The 24,906-nt window shown below is 54.3% G+C and overlaps 1 protein-coding gene across 11 annotated transcripts in view; it reads right to left on the reverse strand.

Annotated features, from left to right (window-relative positions):
* Positions 1 to 24,906, reverse strand: part of TNS1 (tensin 1) — a 200,456-nt gene that overhangs the window by 64,043 nt on the left and 111,507 nt on the right. For all 11 annotated transcript variants that reach the window (XM_047721014.1, XM_047721015.1, XM_047721013.1 and 8 more), the window contains 11 exons: positions 24,158 to 24,329; positions 21,966 to 22,016; positions 20,713 to 20,835; positions 20,198 to 20,262; positions 19,135 to 19,218; positions 15,332 to 15,444; positions 14,908 to 14,968; positions 14,598 to 14,673; positions 13,903 to 14,032; positions 12,275 to 12,340; positions 10,813 to 10,929 (listed from right to left, as the gene is read on the reverse strand). In XM_047721014.1, the coding sequence (XP_047576970.1) occupies positions 10,813 to 10,929; positions 12,275 to 12,340; positions 13,903 to 14,032; positions 14,598 to 14,673; positions 14,908 to 14,968; positions 15,332 to 15,444; positions 19,135 to 19,218; positions 20,198 to 20,262; positions 20,713 to 20,835; positions 21,966 to 22,016; positions 24,158 to 24,329 (1,058 nt within the window). The remainder of the gene's footprint in view (positions 1 to 10,812; positions 10,930 to 12,274; positions 12,341 to 13,902; positions 14,033 to 14,597; positions 14,674 to 14,907; positions 14,969 to 15,331; positions 15,445 to 19,134; positions 19,219 to 20,197; positions 20,263 to 20,712; positions 20,836 to 21,965; positions 22,017 to 24,157; positions 24,330 to 24,906) is intronic.

Consider the following 24,906-nt stretch of genomic DNA (forward strand, 5'->3'; position numbering starts at 1 on the left):
CAGATGCTAGGTCAGTGGTGTCATCTTCTCTGCCCACAAGGTCAGGCTGACCTTGCATATGGACTCCCCCCAACTTGGGGTATGAGAAGGCACCAGATCCTCCTTAGGAAGCCATTTTCTCCCTGCCTCTGTCACTATGTCTGTGCAGGCCATCCCACACAGAGACCCACCTCCCTTGCTTCTTGGCATCTCTGCCCAAGGATACCAAGAGGACAAGGACCCATCCTCTCCACCACAGCTGATCCACTCTCTCAAAGCCAGGAAGTTCTACCAGGTGGCTAACTCAAACCCTTCCTGCTGCAGACTAAACCCTGGGTCCAAAGGACAAAACAGAACAGGGACAGATTTCTGCAGCAGCTGTGAATTTCTCCCTCTCTGCCCATCCCTGTCCCCCCAGCCCCTGAAGTCACATGCCAGAAGGGCTGCCCTCTCCAGCTACCAGGTTAGAATTTCCCAACAAGAATCATTCTGGCACTGAACACCAGCTTCTCGGTCAGACGATCACCCCTTAAAGCCCTTTGCTCAGAGGTAGGGGCAGAGGCATCACTCCGGGCCCCCGGGAACCTCCTCGTGAGTTACTTGGGACCACCTGCGATCCTGCACGCCTCTCTTCCTGCTTCCACTCACATCTTACCCGAAAGGTCAGAAGGCAGGAAGGCCAAACCCTATGAAAGTATGTCAGGGGCAAATATGCACCACAGGCCACAAGTGTCCTTCCAGAGTGGACACAGGGGCTGTGTTCCCCCGCTGCCCAGCTGCCTTACTCCCAACACAAAGGGGCCACTTTCTGGAGGAGGCACTACCCTCCCTCCTCCTGCCTGGCCTGAGGGAGATGAAGGCACACGGGGACATGTGGGGGGCTGAGCCCCTGCCATCCAGGGATCCGAGACGTGGCCTCCCTCTCCGTGTCATGGGCAGCTTCTCTAGGCCAGCTAAAGCACCAGCTCTAGGGCTAGAAGGAGATCAGACCCAGCAGCTGAAAGCATTTCGGGCTATAGATGAATTATCTTTTCGATCTAGATCATTAAATGATAGGAAGCCGAATCAATCCCTGACTCTGGGCCAAGGGCCCCCATGCTGGAATCCTGCCTCCATCATCTACACGGGACACTATCTTGGATAGAGCCCCTCGACCTCTCTCAGCCTCTCTCCTGGCTTAGGCCCGAAGTCTGGAGGATGAGAGGCAGGTGAGGGGACAGACAAAGGGGCTGCCTTGGCCAACTGCATCCCAGGTTTGGCTGAGGCCAAGAGCACGCAGGCCAGCCGGGGGCCCTCTCAGATGCTGTCCGAGAGGGCCACCTGTTGGGCTGAACCGACTTCTCTACTACTACCTGTTTCGTTGTCTATAAGGTGGGACCCCGCATTGCTACCCGATATTAACCTGGAAGTATCAGGATCTCAGCTGTGACAGAGGCCCCAGGAAGACGAACGCCCCACTCCCGGATGGAAGGCAGGCAATCGGCACACCAGCAATGCAGAGAAACATCACCGGCATCACGAGCGGGAAGAGATGACACCCCACGGAACAGGAGGAAACACCCACAAATCACTTATCTGATGAGGGACCTGTTTTCAGACTAAAGAACTTACAACTCAATAGCAAACAGACAAAAAAAAGAAAAAAGATTTTTTTTAAGTGTGCAAAGGTTATGAATAGACATTTCTCTAAAAACGGATCTCTAGTGCTCAGTTACCACGTGAAAAGATGCTCAACATCACGAATCCTGAGGGAAATGCAAACCCAGACCACAGTGAGATCCTCACTGAGCCTCATGCCCGCCAGGACGGCTAGGGTCCCGAAGGCAGGAGGCAGGGAGGACATGGAGATACAGGAATCCTCAAGGGATGGGACACGGTACAGCCACCTCAGGAAACAGTCCAGCAGCTCCTCAAATGAGTAAACATATCGCGACTCTATGGCCCAGTAATTCTACCCTTAGATTATCTATCCAAGAGAAACCAAAACCCGGAGTCCACGCGAACACCGGTCCACAAACGTCCACCGCAGTTTTCTTTAAAATATCTAAAAAATGGACACACAAAAAACGTTCGTTGACTGAGGTACGTATGCTCAAAATGTGGTGTGGCCATCAATGGAGTATTACTCAGCAATCTCAAAGCCCAGCACTGACCCACACTCCAGCAGGGAGGCGCCCTGAAAGGAACATGCCTAGTGACAGAAGCCATGTGCAGGATAATTCCATTTACAGGAAATCTGCAGGACATTCAAATCTGTCAGGACGGAAGGGAGATGAGGCTGGGGGTGGGGGCAAGAAATGAGGGGGGAGATGGCTGCTGATGGGGAGGGGGAGGGGATGCCGATGGCAGAGGTGGGGGGGCCGGGGGGAGGGGATTCCGATGGCAGGGGGCGGCTGCCGATGGTGCAGGAGCGAAAAGGTTTCACAGTTATAGGTTATGGTGATGGTTGTACAACCCCAAATATAGTAAAACCCACTGAATCGTGCACTTTAAAACAGGTGTAGTGCCAGTATTAAGATATATCAATGAATACAATTTTATTATGTGATATTGGGAATATATGGTATCAGCTGTTATATTTTTTTTAAGAGAGAGGCTGAAAACTGTTCTGCGGCTCTAAACTACATCACACACATCCATGTCAAGGAGGAAAAGGATCAGGAGGGGGAGAGGCCAAGAGGAATTTTACGGAGTCTTGTTTTGCCGCTGGAGGCTTTTCCCGTGATCCCAGTGAGTCTTGCGGAGCACAGAGCAGTGGGGAGGCAGAGCCTGGCTCAGGCCCAAAGTCTGAAGGGTGTGAGGCAGGTGAGGGGACAGACAAAAGGGTTGCCTTGGCTAACTTCGTCCCAGGCTTGGCTGAGGCCAAGAGCACGCAGGCCGGCTGGGGGCCCTCTCAGATGCTGTCCAAGAGGGCCACCTGTTGGGCTGAACCGACTTCAGCAGGAGGTGGCTGCAGGGAGAAAGGGACGCGTGGGTCCAGAAGGGTTGTGACAGTCTGCCTGAGCGGCAGTCCCCTGCCTGAAGGAAACAAGGAAGGAGTAACTTATGGAGAGCTCAAGGAGGGCCCCCAAAACACCCACAACAGTGCTGCAGGAGAGACACAGTCGGCATCTTTGACACTTCCAGAATCTTCCATTGGCAAAGAGCTCAGGAGTGGTCATCCGCATCTGTGTCCACACAGAGTGTGCCCAGTGGGCAGGAATCCCCTCCTGATTCCCACCCTCATTCCCTCAAGTCCGGAAAACCTAGTGAGCTGCCTCCCACACACACATATAGACACACCACCAGTGCCCAGCAGGAGCTGAAAAAGGGGGAAAAGAATGGGCTGACTGAAGTGCCAAGTCCACTGGCACTGGGCACACTGTCAATGGACGAGAGGGTGGCCCCAACAGGCATGGGACTTGCCCTGGTATCAGGCAGGTGCAGGGACAGCAGAGGACAGATTTAAGGTCAGTGGTAGACAGAGAAAGGGTCTAGATAACACCACCCTACAAGTTCTGCCTAGCAGTCACGAGACAGTAGGGCCTCCTGGTGAGGAGTAACCAGAAGAACGTGGAGTTGAGGGTGCTGGGCTCCAGGCAGGGACTAAGACTCGCTATCATCTAGTCACTGGCACTGGCCTCATTATCATCTTTAGGGTTTTAGCTGAATTCCCCTTTGGAATCCATCCTCCTCAGTCCACTGATAAGGGAACTGAGAACCAGAGAGGAGAAGTAACTTTTCCAAGGTCACCCAGCAAGGTCATGTCAGAGGCAAGTCTCCTGACTCCCAAGAGTGGTTTCTCGGAAAAGGGGCAGCTATAGATGGTTCCCAGAGAGCAGAGGAGCCAGAGGGATGTGGAATCCTTCTGAAAAAGAAAGGGCTCGTATACATTCAAATAACCTCTCTCCTTCTCTCCTCCAGCACTTCAGTAATAATGATGATGATGACAATGACGATGACGATGACGGACACAAATTACCATGAGCATAGTAGATACCAGCACTCTGGATTTCACCTTCCACATGCATTACCTCTTTGAATCTTAACATCAATCCCATGAGGGAAGTACTGCTATTTGTACCCATTTCATAAATAGAACAGTTGGGTCTCAGAGAGGCAAAGTGTCTTGACCGAGGAACATGGTTATCAACAACAGGGCTCGGCACCAGATCTTCTGACTCTGGCTCCCACAGACTTCATCCCTGCCATAGATCTTAATCTGTTCCACATTACTTCTGCTTTCTGTCTTCCGGGCACCATTTCTCTGCCCCCTTTGAAGCGTGACTTGCTTTGGCCAGTGAAATGTCACCAGAAGGAATGTGTGTCACGTCCAGGCAGAAACAGTGTGCACATCACAGCGTCTGCTCCCACAGCGGCGCAGTGGTGGAAACAGGTATGGGTCGAAGCCACCACCAGCCTGTCAGAGTAAATACGACTGTAGACCCCTTGCCGACCCCACTGGACAGGCAGCATGGGCAAGAAATAAATATATATTTTTGTTTGTTTGTTTTTGTTTTTGTTTTTGTTTTGCAGTAAGAATTTGGGGCTGTTTGTTACCCAGCAAACCAAGCCTCTCCTGACTCCTACAACCACCACTGAGCACACTGTACCCCACCACCGCCCACCGCCGCCCACCGCCACTCCAAGGTCACAAGATGGGAAGGTCTGAGAGGAAAAATCAGTCCGTCCGTCTTAACGCCTCCCAACTCACAGAAAGAAACAATGATTAAGCTCAAAGAAACAGAAAGAACCACTCCCCCAGTCTCCTCATTTTATAGGAAATAAGGGCACTCTAAAGAAAAGGAGTTACCAAGGGCACCCAGAACACAAATCTCCAGGCCAATGTCCGTCTGGGCCTCTCTCTGCATGTCTCTTGGCTGTTTATCCTTCTCACTCTCTGACTGTTTGCTGTGTCTCTCCCTTTCGCTCTTTCTTCTCTCTCAAAAAAAATAAAATAAAATAAAAATCAGAGAATTCTTGGACAAGCCCAGCTCAGGAGCAGTCACCGCAGACCAGGGGCTCCTGGCTGCCATCACGAAGGCCTTTCCCCCAGCTCAGACAACAGACCTTGAGGAGGCGCTGGGTGTCTCACAGAACTAGAAGCTCGCCCCTGAGGACAGGAAAGCCTCTCCTCACAGATCCTCCAAGGGCTGAGAAGCTGGGGCACAAAACCACACCCCCTCATCACCAGCCCCTGGCTCTTGGGGGCCTTCCAACAGAGAAACAAAAGAGGGCCTGATGGGCACCACACTTAAGAAACCCAGAAAGGGATGGTTCCTGGCCACCCTTGCCATCCATAGCCAGGCTCGGAGGCTTGTCATGGTCTCCATTTTTTCTTTTTGGCCCTGAGCTGTCCACTGCTGTGCCCAGCACACACCCCTCTTCCCAAATACCCATTTAAGTTATGAGAGACTTTGAACAACTCAGTGTCTGAGGAGGTGAGGGAACAGGAGAAGTGAATGGGGACAGTGAGGCAACTCAGGCCTGGCCCAGCCTCTGGGCTGCTCGGAGGTGGAAGGCAGCCCACAGCTCTTGGTATGGAACTCGCTTCCGAGAAGGCTCACCCTGGAACACTCTGGAGGAATTTGGAGGCTGCTCTGTGCAGCATAGGCAAAAAACACAGCCCCGCTCCCACCCACAGGGAGCTGGGATCTGGGCACGGGGCTTCAGAACTCAGGCCAAACAGCTAATGGGGCTCCTGGAGGCTGTGAAATGTGGTGTCAGCCAGAGCGCTGAGCTGGCAGGCTCAGACCAAACCAGAGAAAGGCAGAGACAGCCTGCAAGGAGGAGGCTGGTGGGGGGCCAGACCGCTTCCCCCCGCATCCGCCCTGGACCTTCTCTTCTCCCCCACACCCCCACTCAGGACCAAGGCTCCAGGCATCCGGCAACCCAGAAAACTCCTTCCTCAGTGTCATGGGCTGACGTGTTCCCCCCGACCCAAGTTCCCCCCACCAAGCCCTCAGAATGGGGCTGTATTTGGAAATAGGGCCTCTAAAGAGGTAATTAAGTTAAAACACAGTCACATGAGTGGGCGCTGTCCTTATAAAGACAGGATCAGGACACAGACACAAACACAGGGAGGACCAAGTGAAGACACGGGGAGAAGACCGCCATTTACAAGCGCCAAAGGGACCACTGCTGCTGACACTTTGCTCCCAGACTTCCGGCCTCCAGAAAATACATGTCTGCTATTGAAGCCCACAGCAGATTTTGTCGCGATGGCTCAAGGAGCCTCAGACACCAGCCTGCGGGGTTCCCCAGACAGCACTCCTCCCGAAGTAAGGAGTCCTGGAGAAGGCAGGTGCTCCCCTGCTCCCCAGCCACAGATCCCAAGGATCAGACCCTTCTCTAGTCAGAAGGTTCTTGTTATTGAGTTTCCATCTTTTATCACTTTCCCTTCCTTCTGGCCTGAGTATAGGGAGCTGGACAGGTCCCTGAGCATCCATGGTCCCAGCAGCCTTGGTCCACCACACACAGGCAACGCTCCTTTTTCCCTCTATTTCTGGTTCAGTTTCTGGACTCGTCCAGCATGAAACAGCCTGCCCCGTGTGGCGGTGAGCTCTATGCCATCCAAAGGTGTGAGATCTCAGACAAGCATCCACAAGGACCCCCCAAATTGGGGGGTCTGGGGCGCTGAATATGCTGAGCTCCAAGAGAGGTGGGGAGAGTCCAGAGTCAGAGCCCTGGTTGCAATAGCAACCCCATGCCCTATGTCATGACCTCCTCCCCCCAGCACTACCACCCTCTCCACATGTTGGTGTGGCCATTGGAACAATGGGGTCAGTATAACAAGTAAGGAGCTGAGGTCATGCATAGTGGGGCTCCACGCAGGAGGGTTTCCTCTCCCTCTGGCAGGTCCCTGGACTCTCACTGTGACAGTAGGGCATCAGACAGGCTCCGTGACCAGCCCAGGCCACCCCAGAGAACAGAAGTCCCGTGGTCTTTCTTCCCTCACTTCACTGCTAAGATTGATCAGGGATGTCCTGGGGGAGTGGGAACTTGACCTGGGAATGGGGGGCTGGGGGAGACAGGTGCAGTCATCAAGGAAGGGGTTAAACACACAGTAGCACAGAGAGCGAAGTCAGAGGTCTCCTGTAGGAGCAGGAGGAACAGGGGGTAGAGGGCTAATGGTGCTCACTGAAAGGAGGGGGCGAGGAGCAGCCCAGGCCAGAGAACATCTCTCTCTGTTCCCCAGTGCCTGGCTCAGCGCCCCCGGCCTTCCCCCTCCGAATCACCAGGCGGCCTCCAGAGGGACTGGCCTGGCCTTTCCCATCCCCTCCCTCACCGGGCCTGAAATAGAGGCGTGCCATTTCCAGAAATGGCCTCACCTCACCTCAGACACCCGCCCTATTTTGAGAGGCCATCCCCTCACCAGGGCATCGCGGTGTGAGCACCCCCACACCCTCCTGGGGCGGGGGGCCGGGGTGGGGCATGTAGGGATGTCAAGGGACGCGCCTCAGCTGTTCCCTGCACTGAAGCCCAGCTACGCACCTGCCACAGGGCCAGCCTGGTGGTCTCCGGGCTCTGCGCCCCAGGTACCACGGCGTCCAACCCCTCCCCCACCCTGAGACTTAAGACAGGACTCCTCTGGTCAGCCCCGTGGTGAGAGGTGGGGACAGAAGATTCATCTAAGATCAGTGGCACCCAGGTGTGTCATGGGAGCCAGTGCCCCGAATACAGGCATCTGCGGTTACCGAAATCATGTGGGGGTTAGCGCTGGTGTTCCACACCAGATCTGCTCTCTCCTGGCGAGGCAATCCTACACAGGTTACTGAACCCCACTGTGCCTCAGTTTCCCTACCCAGGCATGGTAACAGTGCCCACCTCACAGGTAAAGCAGTGACTCGCAAGGGCTTGGCACTGTGGCTGGCACGGAGCAAAGCCAGAGCGGCCTCCCAAGGCCAATGGGTCTCCCCCTTAGCTTTGTCTGCAAACGTATGAGATGCTGGCCACGGTCACTACCGACGGGTCAGAGACTTCTGAGGAGCCACGACAGCTGCCGCCACAGCTCCTACCCCCCAGAAGGTGCCCAAAATGATCTGTCAACTGAATCCCCCGTTCACAGTGGAGCAAACCGAGGTCCTGAGAGGATGGTATCTTGTCAGAGGATCTAAACCCGGGCAGTTTGACTCCAGAGGCCACATTCTGGACCCCGACGCTAAACCGCCTTTCATGAAAATTGCTGCATTAAGCCAAGGACACCCCAAGTCTGCAGAAGAGGAAATGAAAACCACAGGAAGGCTAAGTCATGCCTTCAGAGGGCGGGATCCGGGACCTGGATCAGATCCAGGCCAGCACGCCCGCTCTACCACTCCACTACAGCATCTCAAGCTTTGCCTACCTCTGCCCATCTGTGACGTCCTCGGGGAGCAGACAGAGCCGACCCCAGAGTCCATCCCCCAGCCCTAGGGCTACTCCAGGGAGCTCTCTGGCACCTTGAGGCTCCAGCTAGAGCCATCTCCCAGGCACCCCAGAGTCTTGGAGGTTAGGTGTCCTTACCCCAACTAGTACCTGGGGAAACAGAGATACAGGACTTGCCCACAACTAAAGAGACAAGCCCAGACCTCATATTTCCCTCTCCAGACCAAGAAAATTCGCCAGAAGAAAGCGCTTCTCTCTCTCAGCCCTAGAACCTAGAACCTTCCAGAAGTGCCTCCAGCCAGGAAGAAAAGCAGGACTGGAATAATGATCACTGCTCCTGCCCGACGGCTGGCTTTCCTGTCCCTGTGGGGGAATGCAGCCCAGCAGCGGACAGACGGGCTCGGTCCTGGGGACCACCCCAACCACGGAGGTCCCAGCCCAGGCCAACCACAGTCGGGCCAGGCCAGGCCACAGGAAGAGGACAGCAGAGCCTCCATCTGCTTCCCCTGCCTGCCCTTCCCACCCTTCAGGCACGGGGCCAGCTTCTCAGCCTCCAGACAGCAGCCCCTCTGTCCCTGCAGGATGAGCTGACCTTTCACTGGCCAGAAAGTCCCACGGGTTCCATCCCCCTGCCTGAGGGAACGGATGAGGAGAGAGGAGGGAGGCAAGGGGCAGAGAAGAGCCCAGGGCTCACTCAGCCTCCTTCCTCCCCCGTCCTGCCTGTCATGGCTGAGGTCTCCCTCTGCCCTGCCGTCTGCCCCTTGTCTTCACTCATGGCAGCGGGCCTTCCCCAGCCTCTCTTTTCCGCTTAACTACCTTACCTTTTGTTTGCCTGGCACTTCATAGTTTACAGATTGTTTTGACATTTACCATTGCACGGAATCCACCACAGGGAGAGACGATGGGGACACACCGAAAATACCTTGAAATTGCCAAGTGTTCTTGTTAAAAATGCAAACATCCCCAGGATGAAGACCGATTAGGCTGGCAGCCACTGGTGGCTCAGAGCTTATTCATTTCATCCTCTGCCCTCTCCCCAGGCACTCAGCACAGCAGAGGGAGGGCTGGGGTAGCAGGGAGGAGTGCTTGGGGAGGTGCCTCCGCAGAGTGGGGTATCTGAGCCCCTGGGGGAGGAGAGGGAGGAGGATGGGGAGGGCGGGGACTAAGGTAGACTTGAGGACAAGCCATTCACTTTGCAGTGCTGCCTGCCTGTAAACAGCATGCTCTCATCTAGGCCTAAATTCTAGCCCAACCACCGCCCACGTCCCACTCACTCAGAAATCCATCACTCATTCTGGTAGCTTGAAGGTCAGAGAGAGAGTCTTTTTTCAAGAAAAGGCCTAGAAGACTTGCAGAGTAGAGTCAACAAACCCAAAACCCTGGAGAAGAAGGTGGAAGGAAGCGGGGGGGGGTGCAGAAGATCAGGAGCAGGGGGCAGCCAGCAGGCCTGGCTGTCCCTAACCCGGCTCTGCCCGAGGGCCCAGAGTCCCCAGGACGGCACACCCCCACCCACCATAGGACCAGCTGCAGCCCGGAGCCTGGGAGCTGGAGTCCTTGAAAGGACATATCCTGGGCCGTGGGGTTAAATCAGAAGACACTTCCTTCGAGGGGGCGTCTCAGTTATCCCCAGCTGAAAACCAGGGGATGGGCAGAGAGTCCCGAGGTTCCTTCCAGCTCCCGTACGCTGCAGTCCCAGGACCAAATCAGAAAAGTGAGCCTGCGCCAAACCCCAGCTAGGCGTCTCCAGGGCTCCCGGGCCCCAGGCATGCTCACTTTTGGAGCCCCGCCCCGCCGCCCACATTCAAATGAACCACACAAACATATACAACCCACAGCTAAACGTCAAAGACTGAACGGAGTCGCTGCTGCCCACTTAACATAATGCTCGGTTTTGTAGCTAAATTAAACACGCATTAATTTCGACTGCGGCTTACTTTTCAGATTTTGGAGCCTATCGGTTTCCAGCTCTCAAACATTTTTGTTGGCTATTGATGAAAGTTTGCAGGCCCTACATGCTGGGTCTAATTCCTAGTGCTCTGACCCAGGGGGAGTCAGGCCACAAGCCTGGAGACATCTAAGAGCAGGTTTCAAAGACATCTAACAAAGTGCTGCATTTGCTGCAAAAGAATTCTGTCGAGCTCCACTCAAGGCCACCTCCTCCAAGGAGTCCTCCCAGGCCACTCCAGGGCCACGCCAGCTCTTGAGAATCCCTCCCCTGCCAGTCTCAGAGGCCAGGCCATTTGTTCCTTAGTGGTTGTTCACCTGCATTCTTTAGCTCTGTCTTCATTGTTTCACACATTCCTGTTTTGTCTTATCTGTTTTGTCTTATCGTCCCCCACCGAACTGGGAGCTCTCCGAGATGCCCTGGACCTCGCCTCTGCCTCCCCTCTGAACCCGGTACAGGGCCACGGCCCACCAGCAGCACCGAGACTGCAGGAGCAGGACAGTGCCGCGGGGAGGAGAGCTGCTGGAAGTCTGGGTGCCACCTACCCTCCATGCCGTCCTCTCGATGCCCATCGAAGTTGTCATAGGAATCCCAGCGGATGAGGGGGTCAGAGGTGTTATAGTCCACAGACACGCTCGGCCCGTTCTCCAGGTGTTCCATGCCTGAAGGAATGGGGCAGGAGTGCAGTGAAGAGAAAGGGAAAAAAAAAGGATCAGCAGCTGGAAAAACAGAGGCAGCCAGCAGCTCCCCCAGGGCTGCTCCCTGAGGGGCTTCTCCTATTCCTGACCACGGTGGGGTGCGGCCAGTGGCACAAAGTGGGCAGAGAACCCAGGAGTCTGGCTCCTTGCATTCTTCTTTTGTTTTAGTTTGTTTTAGGATAGAGGGCAGAGCAGAGGGAGAAGGAGAGAGAGACCCCCAAGCAGGCTCCACGCCCAGCGCAGAGCCCAACACGAGGCTCGATCCCACGACCCTGAGATCATACCCTGAGCTAAAATCAAGAGTCAGACACTCAACTGACTGAGCCACCTAAGCGCCCCTGGTTCCTTGCATTCCTGAAAAGGCTCATACCCGGTTATAGGGGTAAATCAAGTCAGGATACTGAGGAATGAAGACCCCACCCCCCAGGAGAAAGCTGGGGGGCCCTCTGGCTAGGTGTCTACCTCTTCCTTTTCCGTGTCCCAGAGGCCCTTGCAGCAGTGCCAGGAGACCAGAAAGGCTACCCTTGGAGTCAGGGGGAGTGTAGAAGAGGTTGGTGATGAGCAGCATGGGGTCAGGACAGCAGGGAAGTCATGGCCATGACACTGAGAGGATACAAGGTCATTTGAGCCATCCCCCTGCCTCCTACTTAAGGTGTTCCTGGCTCCAGGCAGAAATCTGAGGGGAAAAGCAGTCTCTCCTATGCACCCATAGAAAGATGAAGACCACATGAGCCACAAGCCCCGCCTCCCGGGGCAAATCCCTTCCCTGACCTGGCAGGCCTTCCTTGAATCTTCCCAGAGTCCCTCCGCCTGTAGCCTAACTTCATCTCGTCTCATTCTGTTCTCAAATAGGATAGAGAACAACTGGTCTCCACATATAACAAGTTTAAAGGCTTCACGACTATTATTAAACTGGCCTTCTGATCTTCAGGTTGAACCTCCTCAGTTTTCATAAATACTTCTCATGCAGCTAGTACCCCTGAATGTGCCTTCAGCCCCTCCTTCCATCTGCCACAGCCCTCAGTCTTGGAATATAATGGGATGGTGACCTAATGGGACCAGAACAGTATACCGAGCCCAGCACCTCTTGGTCGGCTCTTTTATTTTTATTATCCAAAGATTAAGTCACTGGTTCATGTTTATCTGGGGGTCCACTGTGATACCCAGATCCTTTACTGCTGGCCTGCCTCCCATTCACAGGCAACTTGATAATTATAGAGCACTTGAGTGGGAGAACTGTGGAAGTAGGGAGAGGACAGGTTAGGATGGAGGCAACAGGGTAGAAAAATGAACTCTAACAAGCTTATACCTTGAATTTTCTCTGGTCCATAAGAAAATACAAATTCTACTTTGCCATATTCTGGAAATCGATCATCTGAAAAGGGAGAAGGAAAAACAAAAATGAGCAATTAATTCCCAAAAAGGACTCCAACTTTAATCTTTCTAGAGAAGATTAAAATAATATGCACATATATGGTTGATAATACTATAATACTATATACATATATATATAAAATATATAGATATAGATATACATGGATATATCTAAATATATATATATAATGAAATAGGCCTCTTGCCCACTTTTGGCCCCAGTCCTACTTGCCTGAGATAACCATTCCCATTTCTATTTCTTATTCTACAAACTGTTACCTTAAGACTCTAAATAGCCACTATTTTTATGCCACCATTTCCTGATACACCAATTTCCAGTAATCTCCCTTGATTTACCACTAGGAAGATAACGAATTTGGCCCACTAATATCACTCCCATCTCCCTTATTAATTCTAATAGTTGTAGGAGTAGTATTTATTCTGATTGCCTTTGAAACTTTAAATACTACAGCTAAGCCTATATTTCTTGAGCTATTGTCGATGGTGTCCGCTGACTCCCTCGTGTAAGAGGAGAAAGTTTGTGCCCCCACTTTCCCTGCCTCTACGGACTCCACCTTGATGTTGTCTGCTGTCCCTTTATGTTTCCCTGTTAAGACTGATAACGCTAACATTCCGCTCTGTAATTATGATGGCATCTTCTGTTTCTGCCCTCCCGGCTCCTGTACAGAGGAAACTCATCACAGAAACATTCTTCTACTGCAAGAACCAGACTACATTGTGTGCGTGTGCGGCGGGCGGGGGGGGGGGGGGGAGTCAGGCTCCTCTCAGCTCCCTTCCCCCACCCTCCAAGCCCCAGCTCTATTCTCTGCTCTTGGCCTAAGTGCAGTCTGGACAAAGATTATACCATCTACCACTTGTGGGAAGAGAAATTACAGTAGGGATGGTGACTGCCTGTCATCCCTGTGCCTATCACTGTATGCGCCACTTCACAGTACCCCACTTGTGTGTCTCTTTCTCCCATGGAACTGCGAGCTCCCTAAGGGTAGGGCCTGACTTCTTTCTCTTTGTAACCCCAGGGTCTAGCACATGCCTGGCACATATAGACCCCCCAAGTATTTCTTGGAGGATGGATGGATGGATTTGGATGGATAGGTGGATTGATGAGTGGGTGGGCGGATGGACAGATTTAGATGGGTAGGTGGATAGATGGATAGATGAATGGATGAATGGATGGATTTAGAAGAGTGGATGGATGGATTTAGAGTGAATGGGTGGATGGATTCGGATGAGTGGATGGATGGATGGGTGAGTGGATGGATGGTTGGATGGATGGATGTGGATGAGCAAGTAGGTGGATGGAAGGATGGGTGTGTGGATGAGTTAATGGGTGAATGGATGTGGATATTGTCCCAAGTTTCAATGTGATACAGACAAAACCTTAAATAGATAAAGAAGCAAAGGAAGACACCTCCCTAACCACCTCTCCCTCCCTCCCTCAGAAAATGGTTCCCCCTTCACTGCTGCCATAGTTCCTCCATTATCACTCTTCTACCTTATGGTATTATTCCCTGCAGGGTCTATGTCTCTATTCAGTGAGCTCACCTTTGAAGGCATCATCAAGGTCTTCCTTCCCAAAGACAACCCCCAGGTCATGGATGGCACAGGTATGGAACTGCACACGGAAGATGACATCTCGGGCTGGGCTCCGGAACTTCTTGTGGTAGCACTTCAGCTGGTGGGAAGGAGAGCAGAGCCCATCAGGGGCCCGAGGAGGGGAAATCAGATCTCAGGGAGCTCCTTATTAGCTCTATGACTAAGATCCCAGGGCTCCCCCAAGCCTAATGAGAGAGAGGTCACCAATACCATATAGAATCTTAAAGCTATCTGGGGAAACTTCCAGAAAACAGAATGTTGGAGGCCAATCTTGTCCTTTGGGGACAACACTGTCCTCCCAAAAAGTTCCTGCACACAGAATGGAAAAGGAGGAGTGAATTTAAATTGCAGAAGGAAAGACTAAAGTTAGAGTTGAGGAAGTCCTGTCACCACAGGAAGCAAGAAGGTAACAGCTCACATGGAGAGATATTTCCCTGGAGATATTCTAGAACAAGAAATAAGCACAGGAGAAGGGATGTCCAGCTCTGAGGCAGGGGAAGGCCTTGCAGGAGGCCTGAGGGCCTATGGCCCCACTGCCTGTGTGACAAGAGTGACAATCCTGTTAGGAGGGGAGCAGGAAGAGGGAAGAAAGGAGAAACAATAAACAGGGAGGAGGGGGCTTGAGACAGAGGGGCAGCGCTCACCAAGATGTCTCCCTTCAAGAGCAGCCCAGGCTCGATGGTGATGCAGATGCTGGTCTGGCTGTCTCCTTGGACATTACTGGGGGAGAGGGGAGCGGAGAGAAAGAGAGCTGCTGAGGGGGGCAGGCCTTGCACTTACTCCCTGCTCCCCCTGCCAGAGGGCTCCTGGGAAGGCTTGCTGCCTCTGTCTCTCAGCCCTCTGCCAGATGAGATCCTCCCAGAAGTCCTGGCCCCATCCCCCCACACTCTTGTCCCTGGGCCTGGGCCTCAGGCCTCGGGCATCCCCGGCCTCTCATTCCCGAGGAATACCTACTAGATGCCAGATGTGTAGACAGGCTGCATGGCCTGGTAGATCCGGAGAAAGGGCCGACACCCTGTAAGGGAGGGCAGTGTTAGCGGGCATGGTGTGAGGGCAGGGGGAAGTGGGGGAAGGAGGGAAAGGCTGGGGAGAGCAGAAGTAGGAAGGAAAAATGAAAAGAGAAAGGAGGAAGAAATACTAGCTTTTCATATGGGAGGCATTTCTGAGTTTAGAAAAACCATGGCCGCATCCAACTTCCCGCGCCAGCAGGCACCGCCAGAGTCAGTCCCATGAAGTGACCCAGAGCTCGGAGAAGGCTCAGGAGGTGGTGCGGTCCAGACTCCCACCCAAGCCCACGTTTTTATGCCCTAAGGCTGCCTCTTGAGAAAAGAAGGTGGGAGCCAGGAGGGGAGGAAAGCCAGAGGGCTCGGGCAGGTACCTCCTTTAGACTCAAAGTTGGGGATGCCGTGCATGATCACGTGGTGCAGAAACAAGGGCTTGTTGTTCATTTTGATGGAGCCAGAGAGCAGGCCACTGAAGTAGTGCACGTACCTGCGGGCAGGGAGAGAGAGGCAGCGTCTGCCTGGAGACTTGTCCTAGAGCAGGGCCATCCCCGTCTCTCTTCTGGCCCCACCCAGCCCACCCACCCCCCCCCAACTCTCCTAGGTCTCCTGGAAGCTGGGGTCTGTGCCCCAGCACAGTCCTTCCTAGCTGCCTGGAGTCCTAGGTAGGGAGGACAGGCAGGAACTGCTCAGCTAGGAGCTGTGTCAAACCCTTAGGACTGGTGGGGGGTGGGGGTTCTCTGGCGCCCCCTCGTGGTCACCATGAGCATCTCGTTCCAGCTTCACTCCCAGCCCAAAAACCTCCTGCTGGACCAAAATTCCTCCCACACATCCCTGACATCCCTCACATCATTAAGCTGCGCGCTACTGCACACGGTGGGCTGATCAACCATCAGACATCTCTAATACTCTCACACAAAGCTTAAACCAAGCTTACATTTACACCCAATGCCCCAGTTCTGCCCTGACAGACCCACCAGCCACATGACAGTCCAGCAAACATTAAGAGCTTAATAATTATGGTCCCTATTTTACATCACACTGAAGTGTATTAAATCTCCCTCTATATATGGTATTGAAACACATTTAACTTCCACTAAGCATTCCTATCCCTAGGGTCAAGACTCCCCAATACTTTCTGGGTCTTATTGGAAGAATGCAAGAATTAACACATCTCTATTCCTTCTAGAAGAGAGGGGAAATGGGGTCCAGAAAGAGTTGCTGACCCATAGCAAGAACACACAAAACTGGGGTGGGCAGAGAGAGAGGAAAAACTGTCTGAATTTCAGTGCACCTGCCAGAAAGAGAGGTCCGTCCTTCTGCTGGGGCTTGGTTGAGGCGTCCTCCTTGTCTGAATGGCCAGAGGACATGAGCTGGGTCAGCCAGACCAATCAGAACTCATCCTAAGACTCCGTGAGAGGCGTGGGGGCTCTCTGAGGCTGGCAGACACAACCCACATGACCATGACAACGGTCCCCTCCTGTCTCTTGGCTCCTTGACCCACCAGGCCTGCAGACCTCTGTCCCTGGGCCTGGGCGGGGCCGCCTCGCACTCCCCAAGCCAGATAATCTGATGGGCACCACCAGTTCCTATTCAGCCCCTGCCCAGCCCCCAGCCCCGTTACTCAAACCGGAAATCTGGAATTGCGGTTCCTATCAGATCTCCAGCCCGTGCCAACAGGATGTGTCTGTGTGCTGGGGACAATGAGTCTGGGGGTGGGGTGACAATGAATGGAGGAGTTGCAGGCAAAGCCCCTCCCCCCCCACCCTCCTCTCCTCCAACTGATCCATTCCCTACAAATGACACTGCCCAGAAGGCGGGAAAGTGGCAACAAATACACAGTGAAGCCGACAGCCGCACTTTCACACGGGCCTGGACAGAACTGCCCGCCCATAAGCAGATACACTTGCAGATACAAGCTGCCAGGCAGACAGATACTGTAAATGCCCCCGCCCCCGGCCACGTGCGGTGTGAGCGGGCACGCCACACCATAGACTCGCCAGACACTCCTACTGCTGAGAGGGGATACGGAGCCCGGTCCCCAGGCTTTCAGCTACAGGGAGGTGGCTGCTCCACCCACTTCCTCCAAGCCACATGGTGCCGTCACTCCTTCACAGCAAGACCTTCACTGGTGACCAAGGCCACCAGTCTTATGTGGCAAATGGGTACTTGAACGACAGCGTCTTTCCTCCCTGGGAAAGACTCTCTTCGATCCACAACTGCTACATCTGGCAGCCCAGCCAGAATTTTCTGCACGTTTCTGATGGCTGATCTGGAGACCAGGTCCCAGCGGTCCTGCGGCCACCGGGGGGTCTGGGGACTCACTTCTGCTTGGACTCCCCGCTACAATGGCAGACACAGTCACTGGCAGAGCCAGCAGCCTTCTAACAAGGCAAGCAAGGTGGGGTAATGGGGGATAAGATGGGGAACCCCAGCAGGGAGAGGCCAGGGGCTCCTGCTGGCCCTGTCAGCATTCAGAGGGGCTAGAAAAGCCAGGCGGATGCTTTGGCCCCGGGCCAGCCTGCTTGCTCTTCCCTCTTGCGTGGTTACCATAGACCTGCCCCCGGATGCTTCCTTCCTCCCCTCAGAACTCGCCGGTCCCACGTGTCACCTTCTCCCCAAGTTCAGCCCCCGCACCCACCTCATCGCTCTCAAAGACATCATGTTCTGTTTGGGTTTTCTCCCCCTTCCAAGTACTTCTCATGACCTGAAAGTATATTGATGGCTCATGTCCTACTGAAACGGCCAGCACAGCCACAGTGCATGGAGCAGTGTGGCCCATCATGGACACAGACAGGTGGCGGGCCCCCCTCTCTGGCTACACGGTACCTGGACCCCATTCCCCATCTCCAGTTCTCCCGTCTGGGCCTGGGATTCTGCCTTGCCCTCACCGGCGGCCTCCCCACAGCCCACCAGCCCTGACTCTACCTGTGCTCACCTGTGGACCAACCACCATCATTACACAGCGCATTATCCACAGAGCAGAATCCAGCCCTCAGGACTGGGGGTGGCATGAGCCCAGGGGGAACCTGCCCTGGCCTGACTTACAGGCCCCTGAGTACCTTCTAGCTCTGCTCCTACTCGCTACGGATCCTGGCCATGTTGAGTCCCCTCCCTAGGCTCAGGCTTCTCCTCTGTAAAATAGGGATATGCCCTGGATGGTCATACGGTAGCTCATCATTATTACTCAGGTTTGGCCTCAAAGCCACCAGCTCTGACAAGTATTCCTTGATCCCCTTCACTAAATAGCCCAAACCTCCTCCATCAGGTCTAACCCACTCCATCCTCTTCCTCTCCTAGCACCAGCCATTACTGAAATGGTCCTGTCGGTCTACCTTCAGTGCGAGGTCCATCCTTCCCAATGGGATATCAGTTCACTGAGGGCAAAGCACTGTGTCCTGTTCAACTAGGTGTCTCCAGCACTTGGAAAGAAGCAGAGCACCTGAACCTTGTCCGGTGGGTGGATGAATGAACCATCTCTGCCTTACTTTCTGCCTAGGCTGCCACGGACTCCAATGAGACCATGTGCTTGAGAGCCCTTGGGTAAACTTTTTTTTTTTTTTTAAAGATTTTATTTGTTTATTTGACAGAGAGAGATCACAAGTAGACAGAGAGGCAGGCAGAGAGAGAGAGAGGGAAGCAGGCTCCCTGCCGAGCAGAGAGCCCGATGCGGGCCTCGATCCCAGGACCCTGAGATCATGACCTGAGCTGAAGGCAGCAGCTTAACCCACTGAGCCACCCAGGCGCCCCCCTTGGGTAAACTTTTAAAGCTCTTCCAGCAGAAGATGACCCTTACGGTAAGAATCTGTGACCTCCCTAGGGCAGGTGGCTAGGACGTCTGCCTCCTGTAGGCTCATCCAAGCACGGAAGCAAGGATAGCACCACCTTCTTACACAAGCTGCCTTCTGACACCCAGACCAATGTGTGCCCCACCAATGGCCCCATTGCTCTCCAGCACTGGCCTCAGGAGCCAATGGCCATGCCTACCCGTGGGTGCACACAGCTGCCCCTGGGCTCACCCGTGTCCCTGAGCTCACACCACTCTAGGACAGCACCTGAATATGCACGTTCAGTACACAACCCCCCGAGACATGTCTGTTCCAACCCCAGCCTGGATAGCAAGCTCTCTCACACACACACACACACACGTAGGTACTGGCTGTGAGCCCTGGAGACCCACCTTCTCTGGGATGGCTGGCCAATGGGCACAATCTTATCCTCATAGAACCGCTTCATGGCAAACCGGTCCAGGGCCTGATCAGCGCTGCAGGGAGAGACGGGTGCTCAGAGGAGCCAACTCCTACGGCCAACAGCCCCTTGCCTCCCCAACCCTGTTCTCCCAGACCTATAGAGCCCTCCAGCCACCCTATGCTGAGCAGCTTTCAGGAAAAGGGTGCCCCAGCATCTCTCCATCCTGTATGCTGCAGGCCGCAGCATGGGGGCTTTGGAGCCAGACAGCCTGGGTTCCCATAGCAAGTCTGCCACTTACTCCTCAGCCCTGTGTCCTGAATCAGGTTATTTAATCTTTCTGAACCTGACTGCCCTTCCTGTCAAATGGGAGTGACCAGTGTCTTCTTGAAGCTTGTTATGGCAATTAAGTGAAATAACATCTACAAAGAACTCGATACACAGGGGCCCACAGTGGGTACATAGGAAACGTTCACCATGAAGGGAACATTAGGCTGGGTTGAGTTTCTTAAAGTCACAAAACTACCATCTAAGCCTCCATAGAACATTTTATCTTATCTATCTGCAAAGAGATCATTAAAAAAAAAAAAAAAAAGACAGATGATGTAGCCCCTCTGTTCTTAACTCTCCAATGACATCCCATCCTAAACCCCAAAGTCCTTATTGAGGCCCACAAGGATAAGATCACTTCTAGATGGCTCTGCCAGACCCAGATCTGAGCCAGCATTTCTTTCTGACTCCCTCACCAGCTCACTTGAGAAAACAGAAGGCCTTTTGCCAAGGAAAAGTGGCCCCGAGATGGTGGTGGGTTGGGGTGTCCATAGATGGGCCTGCCTCCCAAGGCTGCTCCCACCAGTGCTCCCAGTAGAGGGAGGGACTTTCCTTTCTCCCGCCCCCCACCACACACAGCCACCTGCCTCAGAGCTGTAGACTCCTTTCTGTGGGTTCCTCCACCCTATCCCCAGCACCTGTGAACCCCAAGGAAGGGAGAGGCCGAGAAGGGATGGGCAGAGGGGGGTCCCACTGACAATATGCAGAGAACGGGGGGCTCTTACCTGGCAGAAATGTTGCTGTAGTGCATGTAAGCCGCAATGACAACGCCTATCCTGCCTCGGTTTCCCTAAAAGAACCCCAAACACAAAGTCTTTATTTGTAAGGCCAGCCCTACTGCCCCAGAGCCCATCCGGAAGCCTGGAGAAAAAGGGGGCAGTGGCTGGAGAGAGGGGTGTGGTTCTAAGGGAGAACTGGATGGAGGAGGGAAATGCAAGGGAGGGAAGCAGGTCAAGCTGAATCTCAAAGAGAAGAAATACAGCCGATCATCTACTACCCTTGAGGGCCCCACAAGCTCATTTCTTGGGGGTGCCCCCTGGGAGAGAAGCTACTATCTCCTAGAAAGGAGAAAACACACAGACTTGCACGCTTACACGGTCCATTGACACAGGCACACACACTCATCCAAGGCCACATCCATGCCTGTGTGCATGTATGACCACATAGACACGTGTGTACACATGCACACATATGCACACACACAGGTGCACACGCACACCCGGCGTACCCCCACTCTGACCTTATTGTGTAGAACGACGACGTTGTGAGGGTCTGCGTTGAGCCAAGTGTCCATGGCCTTGCAGACACTGCAGATCTTCTCCAGGGCGGGGGTGTGAAGGTCAGGCCAGCCAAATTCCAGTACCTACAGTCCAAGCCGTGAGTGAGAAGGGACGGAAGCCCCAGAGAGTGGACCAAAGCTAGGGGGAGGGGGCACAAACCCCACACCCAGGTGCCATAACAGCAGCCACCCACCCACCCACCCACCTTGCTTCCTGCCCTGCCCATCAGCCCAGAGGGGAGGTGAAGGTGTAGATGCAGAGGACACCCACCCAGCACCAGAGACCCAGGGCCCGAGTCTCAGCTCTCACATTGCCTCACACTAGGGCCTCTGGCAAATCATGGCCTCTGTCCTGGCCTCAGTTTCCCCATATGTGTGTAAAGCCGATGACTGCAAGATCCCTTCCACATGATTCTGACTCCAAAATGTGCTGGGGCCCCCCAGTACTTCCCCCAAGCTCTCCTCCCACAGACAACCCCAAGGCCTGGCTCAGGGACAAAGACGGGAAGTCAAGGGCCCCCAGCCATTGACACCTCTTTTCCAGGCCTGGACACACAAACCATGGGCTTTCCAGGCCAGCCAAGAGAAACCTGAAGGGAACAGAGGGCAGAACTGAACAGCAGCCTTCAGGCTCCTCGAAACTTTTAACTCACAGATCATTAAATGGAGAGAGAATTCTTGCTCAGAAGAGCCAAGCGAGCACATCTCATCTAGCCCATCCACTATCAGAGGTGCAAACTGAGGCCCAGAGAACTGTCACCTGCCCAGGGTCACAAAGTAAATGGGCCCCAGAATCCGGGAGCTCAAGCAGACATCCGTGCAAAGCCCTGCACTCAGCCCGCTGAGCCAGTAAGTGAAAAGGGGCCGTAGGCAATTCCCAGCCAGTTTAAATGCAAAATGCATTTCAATATGGCTAGAAATCTCATAGCTCCAGCCTCACCCCAGAGATACTCTGTGCACCCCAGGGAGGCAGCACTGGGTAGGAAATCGCTGCATCCAGCTTGGCTCTCAGCAGTTTGTATTGCAAACACAACAAACACAGTCTTTTCCTTGTTCCAAAGAGAAGATGACACAGACTGGGAATAGGACTGGCAGAAGGATCTCAGCACTTCCCCCCAGATTCTAAAGCAAGAACCACAGGGAGACAGAGACCGTTTATTCTCCTTCTCTTCCAGGCAACGGGAAGCCCCCACCCCAGATCGGTATTGGCTCACCTTGGCGTGGAGCTTTGTGATGTCTGGCCTCCGCTCAGAAAGGTTGAAAAGCTGGGAGGAAAAGGAAGAGATTATGAGATAGTGTCCGCTGTCTTCTGTCTCTCTGTCTCTTTCTCTCCTCCCCCTGCTCGCCCCCCTCGGTGAAAATCCTACCCATGCAAGAGCTTGCAATGGCATCCCATCAGACACACACACACACACACACACACACACACACACACACACGCTGATCGACAAGAGCTCAACAGGTTCTCAAGGTAAAGAGAGGTAGAGGGAAGTACATAGACACAGCCACTCCCCTCAGGGAGCGGACAGACACCCAGAACTGAAGACAAGAAGGGGATGGACGCAGCCTGTCTCAGGTCCCACGTGCCCCCTGCAAGGTGAGCGTCTTCATACCCTGAATGGGAGTCCGGGAGTGTTAACTGACAAGTATTTGGCCATCTCTGGTTTCCACTTCCCACATCGATGTCAGAACCTCATCACCCGAAAATGCAACAGCTGTGCAGCGGGACACCCTCCTTCAGAGGGGGAAAATCGCCCCGAGTGGGCCCTCTCAGACCCTCGACACCCCTCTCCCCACAGATGCCCTCCGACACCTCACTGTGTCCCACAGGATTCCCCCCAGTCCCTGGAATTCCCTTCTCCACCTCCAAAGGAGGGGCACAGAATTGCCGTCTTCCTGGGGAGAAAAGAGGGCCCACAGCCTGCTGTGGGTAAGACAGAGGGAGGGCAGCACAGCACAGAGACCCATAGGATCCTGGACTCCTGACTGGGAACCATCTCAGAGGGCTACCAAGCCATTCTTGGACCCCACAAGGGCTCACGCTTTAGCACATCAACAACAGGTCCCACGCGAGTGTCCCCAGTCTGCCAGCTCACACTGAGGCCTTTACATCTAGCAGAGGGCTTAATCCTCTCAACCACCACAAGAGGTAGGTGGTGTAATTAGACCCATTTCACAGATGCACAAACTAAGGTTTTGTGAGGTAAAGTGGGTTAGAGCAGAGCCTACATTCAAGCCCAGGACTCTTCCAATGTTTGAATCAGAGTCCTCAACAATGCCCACCACGGCTGATGGACAGACCTCTGCGGTGGGTTCAGCAGCACCCCACAAAGATTCATATCCACCTGGAACTTCACAATGTGACCTTATTAGGAAACAGAGCCTTTGCTGATGTAAGTACTTAAGGATCTCAAGATGAGGTCATCCTGGATTTAGGGCAGGCCCGGGATCCGATGCCTGGTGTCCTTATAAGATGAGATGAGGAGGCACAGAGAGTCCCAGGAAAGAAGGCAGGCCATGTGGGGACAGAGGCAGAGTGATGGGAGTGATAGAGCCACCAGCCAAGGTCACCGAGGATTGCTGGGAAGCACCAGACCCCAGGAAGGGGTATGGCCCTGCCAACATCTTGGTCTAGACTTCTAGCTTCCAGAACTGTGAAAAAATTAATTCTATCATTTATAGACCAGCCAGCTGTGGTCATGTGTTATGTGTCAGCCCTAGGAACCAAATACGGCCTCCCACTGCCTGCCTCGGCTCACATCGCATTGAGCCTGCCCCGTCCCGTCTGTAGGTCCAGCCCAACCCCACAGGTGCTTCCCTGTAAAGTGGAACCGAGCCCTCCTCTGGGCCCGATCCCACAAGCCAGCCCTCTGACATCAGAGAACACCACTGGCCCCCTCATCCACGTCCATGACGCGCTCCTCCTGGGCCAGGCCCTGCCCCCGTGCCAGCCACACAAGGTCCCACAAGATGCCCGTGCCACAACTCTGTCCTCAGACCTCAGCTCTGCCACTTCCCAATGCTGTCACCTGAGGCAGACCCCCCTCACCCCCACTGCGCTCCAGCAAAACCTGATTTCTAGAGCTAGCTCGAGGTTAAATATGTGGATAGCAGTTAGAACGGGGCCCGCCTCAGAGGGAGCGCTCGATAACCTGAACTCGGTACACACACACACGCACACAGACACACACACAGGCATATATGCATGCACACAGGACTCGGGTCCAGGTGCCGCATTCCAGCTGTGACACACTCCTCCCAGCAAAGTGGGGCCGGAGAGTGAGTGGGGATTCGGTACACAAGCAAGGCACATAAATCACGGGAAGGAGGGGGAGTTGGCCCTGGGGGACACCTGAAGCAAGGGGGTGGCGAGCAGAAAGGATGGGGGCACCGGGCCCCTCCTCACCAGGTAGCTGCCGCCATGCTTGGACTTGAGCATCTGGGCCACCTCTCGGAGGTTGCTCCGGAAGTTCTCCTCGTTGGCTGTGCTGGGGAAGGAGACGGCGATGATCCTCTCGGTGACATACACTAGGTCCAGCTCACAGCTGTCCTCCATGGCCCGGCTCACACTCATGTTTCTGGAGAGACAGGGGGCAGAAGGGGGTCCAGGTCAGGACCCAGCTCCTCAGGGCAAGGTTCAGGTAGCTGTAGCCCCTGCATACCACGTGGGGCCCCCAATTCCATCCCAGGAGACTTTGATCTCCCCTGACCCAGAGCCAAGCCTGGGGCCTCCCCTGGCCAGGCCTGTGCAGTCAGCAAGGCCAGCCTGGGAGCCTGGGAGCACCCGGCCGGGGGCTGGCAGGATCTCAGGCCATTTCTGTCATGACAATAGTCCTAACTGCCCATCTACCCTGTCGGCGCTGCCTTCAACCTGTGAACCCAGAGGTCAGGGCCACGACAGGAGGTAGCCAAGAGTCCAGCTCAGCCTCCCGACACACCGTGGCCACCTGGTCTGGCAGCCATCTCTAGAAGGGTCCCGGGACAGATTTTGAAGAGGAAGGAGAGCCTGAGCTGGGTGCTCTCTAGCATCCCAGGGCTGAGCAGCAGGCTGCCCTCCTCCTCGCTCAGGAGCGAGGGTGTACAGAGGGTGGGGAGTCTTCTCAGGGGAAAGAGCAGGTCAGGTGACATTCTCACCTGGGCTCCAGGTAAGCCAGA

The sequence above is a fragment of the Lutra lutra genome, chromosome 3, assembly GCF_902655055.1.
Source record: "Lutra lutra chromosome 3, mLutLut1.2, whole genome shotgun sequence".
In the NCBI taxonomy this organism is placed as follows: Eukaryota; Metazoa; Chordata; class Mammalia; order Carnivora; family Mustelidae; genus Lutra; species Lutra lutra.